Source organism: Aulostomus chinensis, chromosome 17, assembly GCF_037954235.1.
Source record: "Aulostomus chinensis isolate RoL2024-O1b breed Wild chromosome 17, RoL_Achi_v1.0, whole genome shotgun sequence".
NCBI lineage: Eukaryota > Metazoa > Chordata > Actinopteri > Syngnathiformes > Aulostomidae > Aulostomus > Aulostomus chinensis.
In genome coordinates, this window is record NC_141336.1 from 11,360,135 (window position 1) to 11,379,562 (window position 19,428).

The 19,428-nt window shown below is 41.2% G+C and overlaps 1 protein-coding gene across 1 annotated transcript in view; it reads right to left on the reverse strand.

The window, feature by feature from the left end:
• Positions 1 to 519: 519 nt before the first annotated feature.
• The window catches only part of mta1 (metastasis associated 1), a 46,519-nt gene continuing 27,610 nt past the window's right edge, over positions 520 to 19,428 (reverse strand). Inside the window, exons 4-18 of the mRNA XM_086182556.1 lie at positions 18,583 to 18,709; positions 16,759 to 16,822; positions 16,303 to 16,420; positions 15,648 to 15,750; positions 14,771 to 14,870; positions 13,970 to 14,158; positions 13,215 to 13,289; positions 12,785 to 12,843; positions 12,420 to 12,556; positions 11,090 to 11,241; positions 9,572 to 9,761; positions 9,341 to 9,430; positions 8,426 to 8,581; positions 5,033 to 5,176; positions 520 to 1,404 (exon numbers count right to left, since the gene is read on the reverse strand). Of these exons, the coding sequence (XP_086038682.1) occupies positions 5,073 to 5,176; positions 8,426 to 8,581; positions 9,341 to 9,430; positions 9,572 to 9,761; positions 11,090 to 11,241; positions 12,420 to 12,556; positions 12,785 to 12,843; positions 13,215 to 13,289; positions 13,970 to 14,158; positions 14,771 to 14,870; positions 15,648 to 15,750; positions 16,303 to 16,420; positions 16,759 to 16,822; positions 18,583 to 18,709 (1,664 nt within the window). The 3' untranslated portion in view covers positions 520 to 1,404; positions 5,033 to 5,072. The remainder of the gene's footprint in view (positions 1,405 to 5,032; positions 5,177 to 8,425; positions 8,582 to 9,340; positions 9,431 to 9,571; positions 9,762 to 11,089; positions 11,242 to 12,419; positions 12,557 to 12,784; positions 12,844 to 13,214; positions 13,290 to 13,969; positions 14,159 to 14,770; positions 14,871 to 15,647; positions 15,751 to 16,302; positions 16,421 to 16,758; positions 16,823 to 18,582; positions 18,710 to 19,428) is intronic.

Consider the following 19,428-nt stretch of genomic DNA (forward strand, 5'->3'; position numbering starts at 1 on the left):
CCAAAGACATCAAGAGAGAACAAGGCTGATTGATACTCTAAATTGACCGTAGGTGTGACTGTGAGTGTGAATGGTTGTCTTTCTGTATGTGTTGATCCTGTAATGGACTGGCGACCTGTCCAGGGTGAACCCTGCCTCTCGCCCAAAGGCAGCTGGGATAGGCTCCAGCCCCCCCACGACCCTTAACAGGATACGTGGTAGAAAATGGATGGATGGAAATGAGCTAGGTCGTGAGTGAATAGTTTTTGGCATTCCAGATCTTATTGAAGATGGTGAATGCTCTACTAGTATTTCCGATTCTTGAATTTACATTCTCCTCCGTACCACCATCCACAGCTAGGACACTTCCCAGGTCAATCTCTTGTGACTGGTCCCAAACTCTTCGGAAATCATGCTTTTGCCATCGATCTGGTTCATTTATTTGAAGTCCAACCTCAGCTACAGGTGTTGCTAAGCAGATGTGTCTTGTCCTGCATCTGCTGGTTATTGCAGACAAGTGTGATGTTGTCAGCAAAGTTGCGGCCTTTAAGATTTTCCATCAGACTCCAATGGATGCCTTTTTTTTTTTAATCATTGTGGGTTGTTTGTTTCACGATCCACTCAGATGTCAGTAACATAAAAGTGACTGGCATCCCCGTATAACTGAGAGAAATGACGACCCCCATCATGAAAAATAAACATTCATTTTGGACATTAGTAACATGTGCACAGACACACAAAAAAGGGGAAAATCAAGTATCTTTTTTAATTACATTATCGAAGCATAGATGCATTACTTGTGAAAAAGGTAGAAAAAACAGCAAGTCTTTCTCAATAAGTTAAACCTCTCTGGCCAAAGAACAGGGCCGGCTCACAAAACAGAAGATTCCCATAAAGCATTCAAATTCATTGAAAAAAACAAAACAAAAAAACAAACAAAAAGAAAACAAAACAAAAAAATAAACGAAGACAAGGAGTTAACTCATGTCATTGAAATAAAAGTGCGTCTCCTTGTGGAATATAACTTGTTACAAAAAAAAAAAAAAAATACATAGAAGATGCAAGTGGCTTATGTTACAGTCCTTCCACCCCTTTCCACAGGGTTTTACAAGCATTTTTCATGAAACTTCACAAGTTCCATCGTTTGATTGCAAAAACAATAAGCTGAGTTATAGTTGGTAAAAAAAAAAATTATAATAACAATAACAATTATTACATTGACAGTAATAACAAGAAATGTAAGTAATAAACACAGTCCTGTACAGTCAGACTCGTCCTCTGATCAACCACAACACCACGGATCAATGGGTCTCCCGGCGTCTGACAGACCCCGACTGACTGAAGCGATGCGGTGGCCGATGCTGCTGTCACTCCTCCTTCAGCTGCCCTCAGCGATGGGTTATGGAAATGCCTTTTCATCCCCCTCTGAGCCAAAAAGACGAGGAGAAGGTGTTAGAAAAGGATGTCAGAGAACAGCGAAAAGCCTAGCTTTCCCGGAGATGCAATCAGTACATAACTCTAAAGATCGCAGTTGCACTACTCATAACATTTTGTAGAAATGTGAAGAAAAAAAAAAAAAGCAACTAAATGTGAAAGTCCTTTCAGCAGGCAAGGTGCAGATGGGCTTCGAATAAGCACAATACTTGATAAAAATCACACCACAAAAAGTTGAAAAACACTTCAACAGAAGCTGGTAGGATGAGCCGACAGCACCACAGGTGGTTGTCTGGAGCAAGACATAAAAAGGGGAGTTCGAAGATGAACAGTCAGGTGGTTGCACTATCCAATATTTCGAATTCTTACGATTGTTGGAACCTTCTTTTTTCTAAATCCTGTTTCCAATAAAAATAATTTTTGAAATGTACAGTTTTGGTTTTGTTTTGTAGTCTCCTCTGGTGTGTCAAGCAACAGACAGCCACAGAGGAACACACTGGCAGAATGGAGCGGTGTTTATTTATTGCTTTTAAAAAACAAACAAAAACAAAACAGAACTACATAACAAATGTTGTTTAGAGCTCTTCATACTTTATGGGATAAGAAAATTTAGAAAAGTTCTGTCATAATAAATATTTAAAAGCATTTCAGCGAGGTTTTGTTTACGTATTCATATTATTCCCTATTTACTTTTTACTGCAAATGTGTATCAATTCAAAACAATCAGTGGAAAAAAAATACCATGCTCGCTCCTTTCAAAAAATTGAAGGCAAAGTCACTACAGCTCTTTTTGAGCCTTTATCAGAAGTGACTGGTGTCTCTATACGTGATGTTTTGAACACTGAAGGTGCGGCTAAGGTACGAGCGGCGTGACCTGCCTTTGAGGAGAATAATTATGTCTCCCTTGTCACGGAGCGCCACAGGACGTCACTCCAAACGCAATCACTAGGCTGACTCTGGACTTGAATGCCTCCAACCTATTCATTCATTGTCTAAATGTATATTTATTCCCATGCTGGTGTACTTTCCCTTTTTTTAATAGTGTATTGCATTCATTGACAAAAGGAAAAAAATAGCAATATAAACCCCAAAAGTTTCCAAAAACTTGAATGACATAAAGCAGAGGGAAGAAAAATCTTATTTACTCTGTCAAACACCAAGAAATCTATTTACAAACACCACAATACAAAACAAAATTACACCAAATAAATAAATTATCTACAATTATCTACAGCCACCAACATTCCTTTTACGGGTTTTTTTCCCCACTCAGAGTGGAAGGTGTCTGCTGTGTTTGAGCGTGTGAACCAACTCATCTAACTTTGTCAGCGGAATTAAAAAGAGCGTGAGACCCTTGCAGCTTTGACACCATTAACTGTCCTCCCATAATACCTCACTGTCCTCAGTCTTCAATTAATCATCGCGGACAGGGCTATTCAACTAAACTGTTCAGGGGGCCACATTGTCAGAAACCCAAGGGGCCGAGGGCCGGACGGCCCCCCACGGGCTATTAATCTCATATATAGTCCTTAGCAACAGCCTTGACTGTGTTACAGCAAGCACACTGGCTTGCCCTGAGGAGTTTTACTGTACAGATATTTCTCGGTCCACTGTTTGTGAAATTGACGATTTTCTAAATCAACTTTTCCGTCTTTCAGTGTTGATAGCGACATGGTTACACACCGGGCGAGCTGCTACGTGTTTGTGTTGTTTAGGTTTGACGAGCCCGGTTCTTGTTCTTGTTGTTGTTCTTCTCAGGCGCATACTGCCACCTACCTTCCCGGATGATGTATGTCACATGCTATTTGAAAAAGCACTGCATGTGCTGTTGTGAAGGATTTATTTGCCGTCGCCGAACATGTCAATATATTGATACCTGGATTATGAATGATGATGTCTGTGTTCACATGGTGAACATTGGTGGTTGTTACAACAATTTTGGTGTAATAAGAAAAATAAGTTTGACCCAAAAAGGTTTTAAATTTATTTATCTCTCTATATATATATATAGATAGATAGATAGATAGATAAGTATAGATATATTTTTTGAAGAATTCTTCCTGATCTAGGAGATACAGTTCAGCTTCTATTAAATATACTTTATTTATATGTTGAGAGATTTGCGACCAATAGTAGCGTAAAACAGCATAAGCAGGAAGAAGCGCAGTTTGAAGGAAAAACAAAAGTGGAACACAGACGGTGCCTGGCAGATGTCTGTGAAACCATAAACACCAGAAGGGTGTGGTGCACCATGAAAACCAGGACAAGTATGTCACATAGAACAGTGTTTGTTTGACCGAGGAACTAAACACTTTCTTTACAAGATTTCAATCATGAGACAATTCTGACGAATGCAATACTAAGAACTGTTACACTTCAAACTAAATTGTCATCAGTATCTGATCTTTGAGGGAAACATCTCAGTAAACCAACAAAGCTCCTGGACCGGATGACTAAAGCATCGCGCTGGCGAGGCATCGGATCTTTGAGGTTTCTGTGGATACACACTCTGCTTCTGCAAGGAAAAACTTCACATAGAAAAACTTGAATCAAGTTCCAAGTCCTGACCCCAGTAATTCTGAAATGTTGGGAGGATTCTGCTCCAATACGTATTCATGCACCAACAGACAAACTAGATCCCATTCAGAGCGAGCGTTGTGAATCCAGAATGTGCTGTTGCCACTGGACAAAGTTAACAACACACTGAGGCCAGAGCCCAACTCCATACAGACAGAATTTAAAGCCCTAAACCCATCAAACTGGTGCAGGTTCTTGAACTGGTGCTACTGAAGATGTTCTGGCCCTTGGTTCTGTCAGCTGAACTAGTTCTGATTTGAACCATTGTGTCATCAAAGGAGGGTGTTTAAGAAATACACAATGGTAGTCACATGAGCATCCCTGCACCTACGTCCCGACCAGGGCTGTAGTGGCAATACAGCAGGTGAACAAAATTCAGTTGCCCATAGACAGAGTAGATGTATGAAAAGTGGGGACGGCATGGCTTGGAGGCACAGAGGCCATCTAGTAACCAAAGGGTTGCTGGTTCGCTCCTCATTTCCCATGGTGACCGTGACTTGAGCAAGATGCTGAGCCTGTCGTTGCTCCTGATGATCAGTGCGTGCGTGCGTGTGTGTGTGTGTGTGTGTGTGTGAGTGAGTGACTGAGGCAACACTGTAAAGCGCTTTGAGTACCACATCATTAGAAGAGCGCTGTCTAGATACAGTCAATTTATCATTTATGAAACTAGAACTAAATCCACAACCCCCCCCCCCCCCCCAAAAAAAAGATAAGGTTATGGTTCACAAGAATACATTCCATGTTGATGGAAAAGACCTGCAAGTGTCAAAACTGATTGAGTCGAGTCTTTGAGAGGACTTTTCTCTAACAGAGTTCAACATGTAACATGGAATAAAACTTTTTCATCTCCCATCCCGACCAAAGCTCCCTAAGGTTGCATGGGTGCAGCCAAAAGATTGTGTTTGGTTCTTCATGTGATTATCACGACAATTTCTTCTGTTTTGTTTGAGTATCCTTCTTTATACGGCTCCACAAATATTCAGTATTGCAAAGACTCTACTACCAAAGAAGTCCTAAAGCTGCCCTCAGGAAAGGACCTCACCTGGCTGGGATGTGCAGAAGAGGTCATTCCTGCAGAGGCCTCAGTCCAGTTCATGAACCTCATCCTGCATCGGAGCTAAGGGTCGCCCCACATCAGTCATCCGTTTGGCCATGATCTCCCACTGAGGAGCTTTGGATTTAGTGCCTAGAGAAGAGGAAGAGCCCCAGACATGTTGGTTTACAACCACACAGCAGCCTGTCTGTTGATAGTTCCAGATAAACTACAGGATGCCTGCTTCTGCCCTCTGGTGGCTCCATTAGGTACTTGGGAGGACAACTCATGTCTTCCTGCTGCACCACTTGGGTCAATCAAATAAATCCCAGTAATTATTGCTGCACATGATATTATCGTCAATTTTTATCGAGTATTTTGTGACACTGAAACAATGATAATATAATGTCATAAAAATGTGAGAGCCCCCTTTCTGGAGCGATTAACTTACAATACTTAAGAATACTCAGTCAAACATTTTAGAAATATTAAAATATCCGAAACAAGTTAAACCTAAATAAAACCACATTTTGTAGCTGAGGTTCTTATGTGAACAAACAAGCAGGTACAGTAAACCCAATGGGTCGACGACATTTTTTAGTTCATGCTTATCTTCTGTACAATAATTGAATTTAGTAACAATCCATGCATAATAGTCTGGTTGTCTCTGTATCCTGACGATGTCATTTAAAACTCAGAATTTTACACATCCAAGCACTCACACAGACGCACACATACGACAGTAATAACGTTAATACGACATCCAGGTTGAGGTTAGCAGTGCCAGTATTAGCAGAAGTCAGCACAGATAGAAAATGACATTTTTCTAGCCTGATTTTGAAAATTTTCAGGAACACATGAAAAAGGTACTAAATGTTAATTAGTAAACTTTAGAGGTGGATTTGATTCTAGTCTGAATGTCAAGCTAGTTTAAACACCTCCAAGCTCTTCAAAGCTCTTGAATTACAGACTTTATCTTTAATTAACAAAGATTATTGGAACATAGCGGTGGGTGGTATGGCTTCTTCTTATTTGTCATCTTAGAGAGGTTTCGATATTTTCTCCAGCTCTGACTTTACAGTTTCACTCTCTTCCTCCCCCTCGTCTGCCACAATCACGTTACCTCGCGGGGCAGCTGGATTTGTGAGATTATGAGATCACGTGACAATCCAGTACTTAATTGAAGCGTAGCCTAACATAGCTCCGAGAAACAGTATGGCCAAAGCTCTACAAACACACACAAATATATAATCATATCCTACTGGAACGTCTCCTGATTTAACCTCTTAACCAGAGAGGTTAAGCACAAACCTTTCTGTATCTCTTGTACGATGTGATTTACCAAAACAAAGAAGTTAAGAGTTAAAATAAATAATAAACCTGAAGTCCTAGACTGGCTGTTTTCCAAGCTAAATCTCCTCCTGCCTGAGGCCTGGGCTTGAGATGGGCCTGCAGGCCAGTGGAGATGTTCTCCCCAAAGATACACCAACCAAGGCTGCCTCCTCCTCATCTCTGCTGTTACCATGACGACATAGATTGTAGCCTCCAGCTAAAGCAGCGAGGCCAATCCCATCCTCTTGCAATCTCTCTCTCCCTCTTCTGTCTGGCATTCTCCAACTCTCTTGATCTCTCAGTCTGTCTCTTCCCCTCTTTCAGTTCATGAGGGACGATGAAAGTAGGACATAACCCAAAAATATGAGCCCCATACACACTCTTAACCCTTCAGTCGTCGATCCTAACGGTGCATTATAGCCCTGAAATGAACCAAGGGACGCCTTCTGCTTTTACAAGCCCTTTAACATTCAAATCAGTGCTTAGGAGAGAAATTAAAAATTTATTATTCATATTAATGTAATAAGTTTTCTGTTGATACTGTAGAACTTATGTAATCTTTAAAACTCAACAAAAAAATTCTGGTATCAAATTAAAGCTAAGGAAGGATGCACTGCTGCATGACATTAATTTAAAAAACACCTATACTTTCATTAAATTCAACTTCAAATTCAAATAATGAATTTAAAAGTTCCTTGTAAGCAATAAATTGTTTAGCACTGTGATTAAGATCAACTATATTGATTTTATATTATTGATTTTACAGCACTTTTCTCCTTCAATATATTCATACCGCGCTCATATTTATGTGCCAATGATTCAAAATATACAACAAAATCAAGAGGATATATTCTACATTTTCATTTGGCAGACGCTTTTTCCAAAGTGACGTACAATACAAGCAAGAATTTTGATGTGAGGGAAGCCTTAGTTCGTACGACAAAGTGCTTCAAGTTGGATTGGCCGCGGATGTTGCCATCAAGTGGGGCAGAAGAAGTGCCAGATTTTTTTTTTTTTCTTCTTCATATACTAATACGATGAGAGTTACTAGGTCGGGCGGCACGGTGGTGCAGTGGTTAGCACTGTGGCCTCACAGCAAGAAGGTTCTGGGTTTGAGTCCCGGCTTGGGCACAGGATCTTTCTGTGTGGAGTCTGCATGTTCTCCCTATGCCTGCGTGGGTTCTCTCTGGGTACTCTGGCTTCCTCCCACAGTCCAAAGATATGCAAGAGGGGACGAGGCTAATTGTATACTCTAAGGGCCTGTTTCCACTGGCTCACTTCGGCTCGGGTCGGGTCGATTTTGGCCCCGTATCCACTGGTCCAAATAAGGTACTAACCGTTACCATTTTGGTCCCTGCTCCGGTGGGTTTCCAGGTGAGCCGAGCAGGGGCTAAAATGTGACATAAACACATAGCAGGGCGCTGATTGGGTAACTTACCTGCTTACATCATCTACTTTGTGTCATATTGGCCTTGCCGGAATACTGGTCGATCACTTGGTAAAGTCTTTGATACTTTTCTTGGTTGTTCTGTTTCGCCGCTTGAAGCCTTGCCTGTCTGTTGTCCCTTACTTTTAGTTCACGCAAAAACCACTGACCAAGCAACAGGCATAACGCTGCCTCCATGTCGTCCGTTGTTGTTGTGTCGCACACAAATTACACTGGGGAACTCTCACCCGGTGAGTCCACCCATGCTGAAGTGCTACCCAGTGCTAGTGGAAACGCACCTGTACCGAACCGTATCGACCCCACCCCACGCAACCTGAGCTGAGCTGAAGTGAGCCAGTGGAAGTGCACCCTAAATTGACCGTAGGTGTGGCTGTGAGAGTGAATGGTTGTCCGTCTATATGTGTTGGCCCTGCGATGGACAGGCGACCTGTCCAGGGTGAAGCCCACGACCCTTAACAGGATAAGCTGTAGAAAATGAATGGATGGAGTCAGTATGTCACCTCAGTGTGATGCACTCAGGGAACCTCTCTAAAGAAACAACAAATCCAGTCACACACACACACACACACACACACACACACACACACACACACACACACACACACACACACACACACCCTCACCGTCCAGTCCGTTGTGCTGTTCATAGGAGCGTTTGCCCAGGATGGTGGGTGAGCCGTTGTTGAGGATGGGGGAGGACTTTATGGGCGTCAGACTGCCTGTTGAGATGGACCCGCCTCGAGTTGGGGGGTCAGGTTTTGCTGGACGGGGATGTGCTTCTATGAGTGGAGCACAAAAGAGAGAGGAAGAGACGCAAAGAGAGATTGATGTGAGTGAATAAACAAACATAATATGGTAAGACTGTTATAACTGACTGAACTTAAACAAAACAAACTTTTAAAAAAAGAATCGTTAAACCCGATCTGAATGTGAACTGCAATTTTTCAGTTCCACTTTCAGAAACAAAAGTTAAATTAGGTTGTGTATTTGCTGCATTGTCAACAAGCACGCGCACGCGCACGCGCACACACACACACACACACACACACACACACACTGACCTGACTAAGAAACTGCAGAAATTAGTTCAGGTACTGGCACAGTGGCAACAATCTCAGTAACACGCAGGACCAGCTATCTTTAGTTATGTGTTGTTTTTCATTTCAGCTCTATGTGAGTGTCTCTGTGTTTGCGTTACTTTTCAAGGGATATTTTTCTTTTCCTTAATGTAAAAACAGACTGAATTACACCAAAACTGCAATACAAACCCAACTGCACCTCTGCTAGGTGCACATATGTTCTGTTGAACATAAACAAACTTTTCTACCAGATAGAACGGTTAAGTTCCCCTGAATCATGTAATGTTTTCCTGACTAAAATTATGCTCTCAAAACTGGTGAAAGTATAACGATTTGTTCAACAACAGTACGTTTATTCCTCTATGTAGAATTAAGAGCGTTCATAAAAATGAATAAAAAAAAGAAATGAATACTAACGAAAGAATTATCCCGTTACCCTGGGGACCAGCTTGGTCTTACCTAAATATCGAACCACGGACTCCAGAGGTTTACGGTCCACTGGCTTCAGTGGCGAAGGCTTTTTTGGCCTATCTGGCAACCGCAGGGCACCTGGAGAAAATCAGTCATAAATGTATCATACAATCCAGTCCAGATGACAGGAGAAATAGTTGACTTTGCCTTTCCTATGTAAAACAAAAAGTAAGTTGTGGAACTGTACATGTGATTACAAAGAGTTAAAAAGCTTGTTACATTCGGCCTTGATGGCTGCTGTGTTGACAGGGAGGTAGGGGTGCCTGGCTAGGTAGCGTGGCTTGATGATGTCCTGGCAGAGGCGGCGTGCCACCCGTGTCAGCACAGTGGTCTGCAGGTAGAAAGCCTGTCGCGTCTTCACTGCAAACTTGGGGCTTCCACTGTGTCGCAGTGGCAGACCGTGGGGGCTCTAGAGGTGCACACACACGCAACATTTCTTTTAGACACTCTAAACACAACTTCATGGTCCCTGACAGGACAGGGACGGTCTTATGATCAACGGACTTGTACATGCAGACACATTGGGCGTAAACTCTTGTCTGAAATTGCTTAACTACTAGAATATACTGATACTGGCTGGAAGAATGAAAGTGACTGAAATTTTTCATAATGAATCATCCATTGAATCCAGTGGCAAGGCTAATGTAGACTACACAACGATTTCAAATTACTGATGGACAACACACACCCTTTGTAAGTTACTCAGATCCATTCATGCACACACATTTACATTTATACAGCTTGCATTTATATGTTATGATCTTGGAGGCAGTTTTAGTGTTAATGCGGAATAATGAAAGGATATTTCATTTTTAAATAAAGAAGAAAAAGTCAATTCCATTTCTACTTCTAGTTCGTGTTTGAGCAAAGAACACGGAGCGCTACACAAGGGTATTGTGGTTGATCCGGCCCCCTCTTAAAAAACAATTTAACCATTTTGGAAAATATGTTAAAAGGGAAGGCTATCCTGATTAAAAAAGCTTTGTAACATTCTCATATGAATAGCATATTAGCATATTCATATTAGAATGTAGTTTAATATTCATCCATTTTGCCTGAATGCAGCTGAGCCAGGTGATGCAGAACGGCTCATTTGGTGGACTTTTTGAAAGTTGGGAGTTTTTTTTTTTTTTTTTTACTGGTCTAAAATAAAAAATACCAGAATGCTTCGTTAATATTAATGCCAGCCAGCAGCAAGTTTCAGCATAGAGAAAACTTTCTGAGCTAACATGAATACATCATACTATTTTCTTTGGTCATGAAGCTCTCTCCTGCAGAGATAACCCAGTTTTGTTTTTCTAAAATGGCCAGAAGCTAATGTGTCAACAAAAATCTGTCCTCTAACACCTATAAAATTCTCTTTCATTTACCTTATTTTATTGAAAGAAAAAAAAACAGAAAGTACAGTCATGAAAACTACAATTCTAAATGTCATTTTAAATGATTCCTTCCGGTGTTTCACATTTCCTGATGGGATTTTTGTTTGTTTGTTGTTTTACAAAAACCATGAATAATGATGTCAGTTGTACTTCAGTCGCTGAGTAAACAGTAAGAGTTTACAGAAAGAGAAATCTGTCAAGTAAAGCATTAAAAGCAGTGTGTTTGAGGGACAGGCTCAGAGAGGTACAACTCTGTTTTAGGGGTGAGGGTTAGTCATTTCGGTTGTGACAGTTAGGATTAGAGATTTGTTAATTACTGTCCTCACAATGATGCCAGTACAACCATGTGCATGTGTACCATGTTGCTGCGGTTAGGACCAGGCCTCTCCCCGTCTAGCCTGGTGGGCATCTTCAACCCTCCGTACTTCTTCCAGTAGGTCCAGCATGAGGCGCATAGGCGACACTGCATGTTGGGGGGTCCCCAAGAGTACCACTGGTAGGAGCTGCTAGCTGCATACACACACACAACCACACATAAACACATGAAGGTGAGCACATACATTTACACACATATTCAGAGACATAATAATCCAGGAATAATCATGAGCACATACTTGTGTGCATGCATTTAATCATTCTTCACTGCATTAACCACAGCCACTAAAATAACTCAAATAATGCTCTGCTGCAGGGCAAATTCCAATTCTGTTCTCTCCACCGCTCTCCTTTTTGTGAAAACAGTATCAATTGGATACTGCATACAAAGCACACAGTTGATATGTTCTTTTTTTTAAGCCTGGCTTAAATCAAAATGTTCAATGTTTACAGAAATTGGCTTGATGATGTGTTCAAGCATCCATACACAGATTACATCATCCTCGTGGTCCATATTGTTCGCTTGTTCTCAGATATAGGACAGAAAGAACATTTAGTTCATAAAATAAGTCTGACAAATTAGTAAAATACAAAATGTTTTTTTTTTCTCCTTAAAAAAACGCAACACCAAGAGTCAGAAGCTCACAGAAATGTACAGGTAGGATTTCAAGACTTGACGAGGACATGCACAGGACTGTGAGGTAGTGACAACAACACACGAGGTATTTGGTGTTGGTGGACTGTTCAATAATACTTAGAATACTGTTGACTTCAACCAAATGCGAACAGATAATTTGAAAACATCAATGAAGCAATCTGAAAATTTATTTTAAATTTAATATGAGAATTAGGTCATCGCAACATTTTTGTTGTTTTTTTTTTTTCCAATTACAAAATACTCAACAAACATTCTAAAAACATTTGTTTATTTCAAAGGACGGGTGAGATTTAAGGATTAAGCTCCAAGTAAGCAGCTCACGCACTGAATGAGACATATTTTTGTGAAATATCCAAGCAATGAGTAACAGTTTCCGAAATGTGACATCTCTAAAGTGTAATTTAATAACTCGTGAACCTCAAGAACTGTGAGAGTGAACTAAACATTGAGCTGACATTGAAGGGGAGAAGGCCAAATGGGTGATCATTATGACTACAATACAAGCAATGCCTCTGACATCGCAATTTTCATCAAAAACCACTGGATCATGATAGACATCTATGAAGAGTAATGATATACTGCGAAGCAGTCTAAGTAAATCAGGGTATTATCTAAGTTTAGAAGGCAGAGAACAAGCAGCGTGTGAATGACGTACTGTAGCAGCTTTCACAGGCTCTGCTCAGGCCGGGGGTCTGCCCTTGGCCTGGAGGTCCTGGGGCTGCTGCCCCGGCTGCTCCATTCACCAGGGCTGGCTTTACGTTGTTACTCAGCTGGTTAGGATTTGGCTTGTTGCTGATGTCAACACAGAAACAGGGGCAGGGTCAGACCAGCAAAGAAAAGATAGACTCACTCAGTTAACAGTAACATTCAGCGGCAGCAACACCGATACTGTACCGAGAGTTGCCACAACAGTCTGTGCTCCTCTTGAATAATCGGAGATAACTTGATGTATGACAATGATCTCTTATTAACCGCAAAAAACATCATGTCCCACCCAGAAACATTCACTGTGATACTCACTAGTTGGGGATGTAGACCTGCTTCAATTTGCTCTCTGCCTCGGCTGCTTTTAATCGTTTCTGGAGGAAAGAGAAGGATGAAGAAAAAAGACAGCGTGATGTGGTTAGAGATGTCAGTCTCATCTATATACATCATTACATCATTTAACACCTTACTACTGTATAAGGAAATATGTCAGCTGACGGTGATCCGATCTGAAAAAGCAGAACTCTTTTTAACAAAAACAGCTGAAGTCAATTGACAAGCTGGAGTCCTCAAATTTGTCAAGGGCCAAATATCTGCAGTGAACAGCCCATGAAATCATTAATAGAGCACAATCTATCAACAGGTGAACACCAAAATGAGGGAGAATCATTTATTAGGATATAAAGAAAGAAAACTGCCAAAATACAAAGTGTAGAGCAAGTGGAGTGCATGAAAGCTTCTTTACCTGCTGTACATATCTGTCAGTGGTCTTCCACATGTAGTAATACTCAATGATACTTGTCAAAGATTTCCAGGGCAACTGGAAAGGAAGACAAGATAACATGAAACGTTGTGGCAGCAGTAACTGAGTTATATAATGTATGTAAATTTGGTCTTTCCAATGTATTCATCTATGTTGTATACAAGAGTTTATTAGCCAAAACACAGATAAAGAGATCTTTTCTTTTGTTTTTTAAAAAGAGGTGGCAGCACCGCATTTTGCCAATGGCAGACAAACATACAACTTTCCACTGAGTATATCTTGATGTTAAGTTCCTCAAGAGAAGTTTGAAAGTCAAATGAGCTTTCAAGCGGTGGCCCCACCCATAATGGTGGTTAAGTCTGCTTGTCTGAAAACAGGCCTGAGTGGAAAGTGTGAGTGGCACTGACAGCAACAGACCACCAGGTGGTGGAGTGATGCACACAGTGAGGACTGAGCACAGGGGAGAGGAGAGAGTCCACCAAAGGCAGCTGTATAAATCTAAGGCTAAGAGCACAAAGATGTTCTTCTGCTGGCTTCAAGGTAAGATCACACCTTGGCTGGTCAGAAACCTCTCTGGGATGTTTGATTAAGGACTTTCACTATTTTCCATTATTTGGATGCAGATCACGACACTACAAATGTGCTTGAAAGTGAGGGAAATATGCAACGTATTCAGCATTATTGTCATTGTCATGAGACCCCCATTCTGCAAAAAGTGTTTTTTTTTTTATACTCACAAAATCCTGCTGGATATCAGTGAAGTCTTTGCCGTACTTCTCCAGCGCCTCCTCGAAAAGGTTGGCCTCCGAGGCACTCCATTCCTCCATCTCATCTCTACAGAGGACGGGCCCACCCTGGGGCACTAGCGCTGCGATGGCTCGAGTCATGTCATAGCCCGTGGCATGTAGGGTGTCCATTGCATGAAACTTAACACAAAATGGAAAGAAGTCTCAGGGCGTATTCATGTTGTTTGGATTAATTTTGCAATTACATTCTGAACTGCACTGCTGAATTCTTGAGTTTAGTCAGTGCATGGCGGGTATAAGCAGCCCCTCGGCAAGGCTTTGTGTGTGTAGCTGGAAGGCCTCTCATCTATGTTTTACATGAGGATATGATCTAGGGCAGAATAGACCGCACCAGGCTTCTGGGGCCCAAGGATAACCAGATACAGCCTTCAACAATCACTAACAGACAAATACACAGTCGTGTTTCCATCACCTCACAGGACAATGACTTGACTAACCTTCATTCTCGCGAGACAGACCACAAGTTTTGAATCTAAAATCAAATTATTTACATTTCACTGTCCCCAAAAGGAAGACGAGTCCCCAGAATGTGACGGTGTAAAACAGACCTGTGTCCCTACCCCATGGGGAATATCTGACGCGCGCACACACACACTCACATACACACACACACACCACTTCCTTTGCTTTAGAGTGCTGCTTCCCTCTTACGCTTTCCACCTGTGGTGCGATGCGGATTTAACCCAAGGCCACTTTCATGTGTGTGCATGTATGTATGTGTGGATTACTCACCAAGGTAATGTCTCTGGAGGCTGCAGCAGCACTCATGTGAAGGCTTGGCTGGCGGACAGAACTGCTGCAGTCCAAGGCTCTGGCGAATGTACCAACTGACCTGTGGGATACACACACAAAAGAATACACACTAAAGTTTTTTTTTTTTTTTTTTTTTTTTAAGGATCCATGAAAAAACAATATAACGTCACTTTCACTATCTGGTGATGGGGCAGAGTGAATTAAAGTGCATCAAATTTAGTGCTTCCTGACGAAATATTCCATATAATAATAGTGTTGCATGGGAAATTACACCCTTCTAGAAAATTAGCAGACAATAGGCTAAAACTGCACAGTAATTACAATATTTATGTGTGAGAGGGATTACAGAGATTTGAGTTAACAAGCATTTTTCAAAATTTTATAACAATACAAAATAAAATGCCTCCGCCAAGAAGGGAATATATTCAAAATGGTTTGTTTGCTAGCAGGACTATGCACAAAAAAAAATTCTTGAAACATTGTGGGAGGAGAGGGCATGGGCATAGGAAGTACGGAGTAATTAGTAGTTGGTGGATGGGAATGTGAAAAAAAATGTGTAGATTTTTGTACATTTTTAAATTAACATCAAAAAATAAGGAAATTTGGTTGTCAATTTGTTGATAGGGATACACTTGTAGACCAACATATGACATTTTCAAGAGGATTACCTCCACGTAGGATGTCATGTGATCACCATTGCTGGTTTGACTTTCTGTTAGCAGAAAAACTTTTAAGTGAATTTTGATCAAATCAGGGAAGACGGATAGAACTTGGAGTGACAAACAATGAAAATGGATTTTGGAATGGATGTGGATTTCGTGACGTCTTGTTCCTTGGCGTGGTTGACTTGACTTACCGAGCTACGACTAAAAACTGGTCGATCTGTTTCTCTGTCAAAGAGCTGTTAGGATCCCAGACTTTCTCCTCGAGTTTCTCCAGATCCCTGACATCATCCTCGTCTACGTGGAACCACATACACACACGAATGCACAAGAATAAAAACAGTTACATTCAGTAATATTTCGTGAGATCAGCGCGGTTCTTCTTGAGACACATCTGTACAACAACACTTTCTAAAAACTCTGCATTCAAAGATTTTCCTCAAATCTTGTGTAATGCTGTAATGAATCCCAGAGCTGAATAGCCAGGGTCTGTCAAGCTGCCAGCCTGAAACCGACCGGCCAACCTGCCTGAGCTTCTAACATAAGAAAAAGAATTTCATTAACATGGGTTTAATTAGGGAGCTCGGTGTCCCACGGTGTGCTAATTGCAATTTCCGAGGTTTTCCCACCTGCTATGAATTAAAAAGCTGAATTCAAAATCTGGCATAAAAATAGTCAACAAATATCTGTCCAACTGTTCAAATTATGTGTAAGTATATATTCTGGTTGCAAAGTCTACAAATTCCCAAAAATCTACACCCAGCAAGGTAAAAAGTTCATGTGCTGCCCTGTGAATAAGCCAAGAACAAAGTCTGCATTTTTAACACCTAAGATGTAAGTATGATGTACCTTCTTTTAGGAGGTCGGTGATGTCGGCCTGATATTTGTTCCCCACGCGGATCTCCCCCTTATCAGCCAACAGTGTCTTTTGCTGAGGGTCATAGACCAGCGAGTAGAAGAAGGCATCCTGGGGAATACACATGGCAGGAAGGCATGAGGATGGAAAGAAGGAAAGAGGAAGCCACAGTGGAGAGACTGGAGAGCTTGTGTGTTAGTTTGTGTGTGTGTGTGTGTGTGTGTGTGTGTGTGTGTGTGTGTGTGCGTGTGTGTGCGTGTGTGTGTGTGTGTGCGTGCGTGCGTTCACTTGTCTCCTCATTAATGTATGTGAAAAGAACATTCTGGGACAGCGTGCTGAATAATTCATCTGGAAACAAAAACTCTCTTACACACACTCTTACATACCTCCTGAGTTGAAACATACCAAATCAGACTTATAGAGACTGCATGATGTTGCTACGGCCGTACCTCTCGGTCCAAGTAGGACTTCAGGGCTTCAGTCTCATTCAGCAGCGTCACGCAACACTTCCCCCTTAGAGGCCAGCAAGGATGTAAGGAAAGGGAAGGAGAGAAAAGTGAGTGATTATTGAAAATTAGCATTGAAAGAAGAAAGAGAATAAGGTAAGAACATTAAGATTGGTAGGGTAGTGCTAGTATGTTAACGGCACTAATCGTTGTCTCTAAGTGCTACTGTCTGAATTCAAATGATTTAAAAGCTAAATCCTAGCTGTCTGGCCCGAAGCAATGTGGCACGATAACAACTTGTGTAACCTCGCTGTGTAAAGTAAGAAAAGTTGGAATTCTCGCTCAACAAGCAGCTCATAAAAATATTTTGAATCAAGCAGATATCAGTTTGCACTTTCTGCCAGTCGTTAGAAATGTCAGGCAATAATGTGGTAATGATTAGGTCGGTTTGCTGGGAGCTTACTGATGAGCAACGGCAGCTCTATATGTAGAGACGGCTTTCTATTGACATTTAGTGCTCAACACGCACTCTGCACAGGAGTGGATTCAGCTGTGCCCAAGTTGTCAAATTACTTCCAATAATCTTTGAGTCATTACCAGTCCATATGTAAGCAGACAACAATGCACAATGACTCTTATCTGGAGGAACCACTGAATGATGGCATTTTTATCATAATAGTCCACATTTTTGGGCACAGAACTGCAGTATTAGCAGGCACAAACAGAATCCAAAGGGTTCAAGTATGGTTTAAAATTAGGAGTGCCTCAATTCCCAACATATTGTATCTTAACAGGCATAATGTCGTATTTTTTGAATAGGTTACTTTTGATCTGTTCATTAAAGCGAAGCAAGCCCGAGTGTTTTGAGTTTTTCGGTGCTGCACCTCTTCTTTGCGTTCATCAGAAAAAGTCAGCCCTGTACATTTAGCTTAAAGCTAGTGGCGACTGATGGCTAACAATAGCAAAACTGCAAAACAGCATCCGTTTACAAACTCTCAAACACATAAAATACACATCTTTATCCAGCCATGTGCTCGGTAATCCACATACATTTTGATTTACGCTAAAGACAAAAACAAAACAAAACTATAACCCTTCCAGTTAAGCTCTACCATGGAGGAGGGAGTTTGTTGAGCCAAACGCGGCACCTGGTCGCCCTCAGCACTACCGTGACAGAACAAGCCGCAAGTGTTACACTTTGTTTTTAGCTTGAATCCAAGTATTTGTGTATTACTGAGCATATGGCTAGATAAAGAAGATGTGGATTATACTGGACAATGCTCTTTAGAGTTAGTAAATGGACAGACACTTTAAGACAGTTTTCTGTTGTTTCGTTGCTGTAGCAGTTGTTAGCAGTCAGTCACCATTAGCTTCAAGCTAAATACAGATGACTGGCTCTTATTGCATTCTGGAGACACAAAGAAGGGATGCAGGAGGGAAAAATGAGTTCATGAACCTATTTGAAAGTACTTGAAAGGCAAAATACACTTTGTTGGTGAATTAAGGTTTCTTGGCAATCCATTTACAATGACATTCTAAAGGAATTTTTTTCTCGTTGTTGTTCTGAAAAATGTGGATTTTGAGCTCAATAGTAGTCGCTTAACCATTTTAAGCCCCTCCCCTGGCATTGAATTTTTGGTGCATACAGCTCTGCTCAAAGCCTAAAATGGGCATTTGCCTGTAAAATACAGGTACTACCTGGCATAAATCAGATGTTCTTGGGAGAAAGATACAAGAAATGAAAGAGGAATCAAAGAAAAAAGGGGGCCATACAATCTGAAACAAATGAAGCTGGGCTTGATAGGAGGAAGGCATGGAGCAGTGTACCTGATGTGTGTGGCTGGCAAGGACTCCAGTTGGCGGGACAGGAAAAGCTCTCTATGTCTGAGCTGGTGCTTCTGTTTCTCAGGGAGGTCCGCCATCTCTGGATTCTCCATCTCCTCCTCCAGTTCCCCTGGGTGAGTGAGGGCAAAGGTCAAATACACACATATCCAATGAGGCGGAACAATAGCGTCCATGGGGAAAAATGGCAGGATGCTAATTTTTTTAGTTGCAGCCACATAGATCAGTGAGTAAACATAAAGTACAAAGATGCACACTTGATGAGCCATAACAATAAAGTCTCAAGGGAGACAGATACACACACACACACACACACACACACGCACACACACGCACGCACATCATACAATCTCACAGATTCCATCTGCATGAATAAAGTGTCAGACAACACCAGGCTTCACTCCAAATATTCAAATTCTACACATCTACCCGTTTTGCAAAGGTGACTCCTGATATCGCACCACTGCTGGTTCTCTCAGGACACGCACTTTTTTAATGCATTGGTTTTGCTTATTTCATTATATTATCAGAGCAGAGTGAAATTAATTTCTCTATGTATTGGAAGAATAAAAAATGTCCATTTACTTCTCTCTTTACAAAAATTAATCAAAGACATTGGAAAGGATTTTTTTGGGTTTGTTTTTTAATTATTCAAAAGTTATTTGGAAAAAGGGGTAAATGACTGAGGAAAAACAAGAAAGTCTAGGATGCATTCCCTCCAAAAAGTTACTTTGTAAATATGAGGGTTTGAGAAATAAATATTTATTTATACAGCAAACAATGTTCTGCTTCAGATCTGACCATAGAAAATATTGTGATTGAATAATTGAA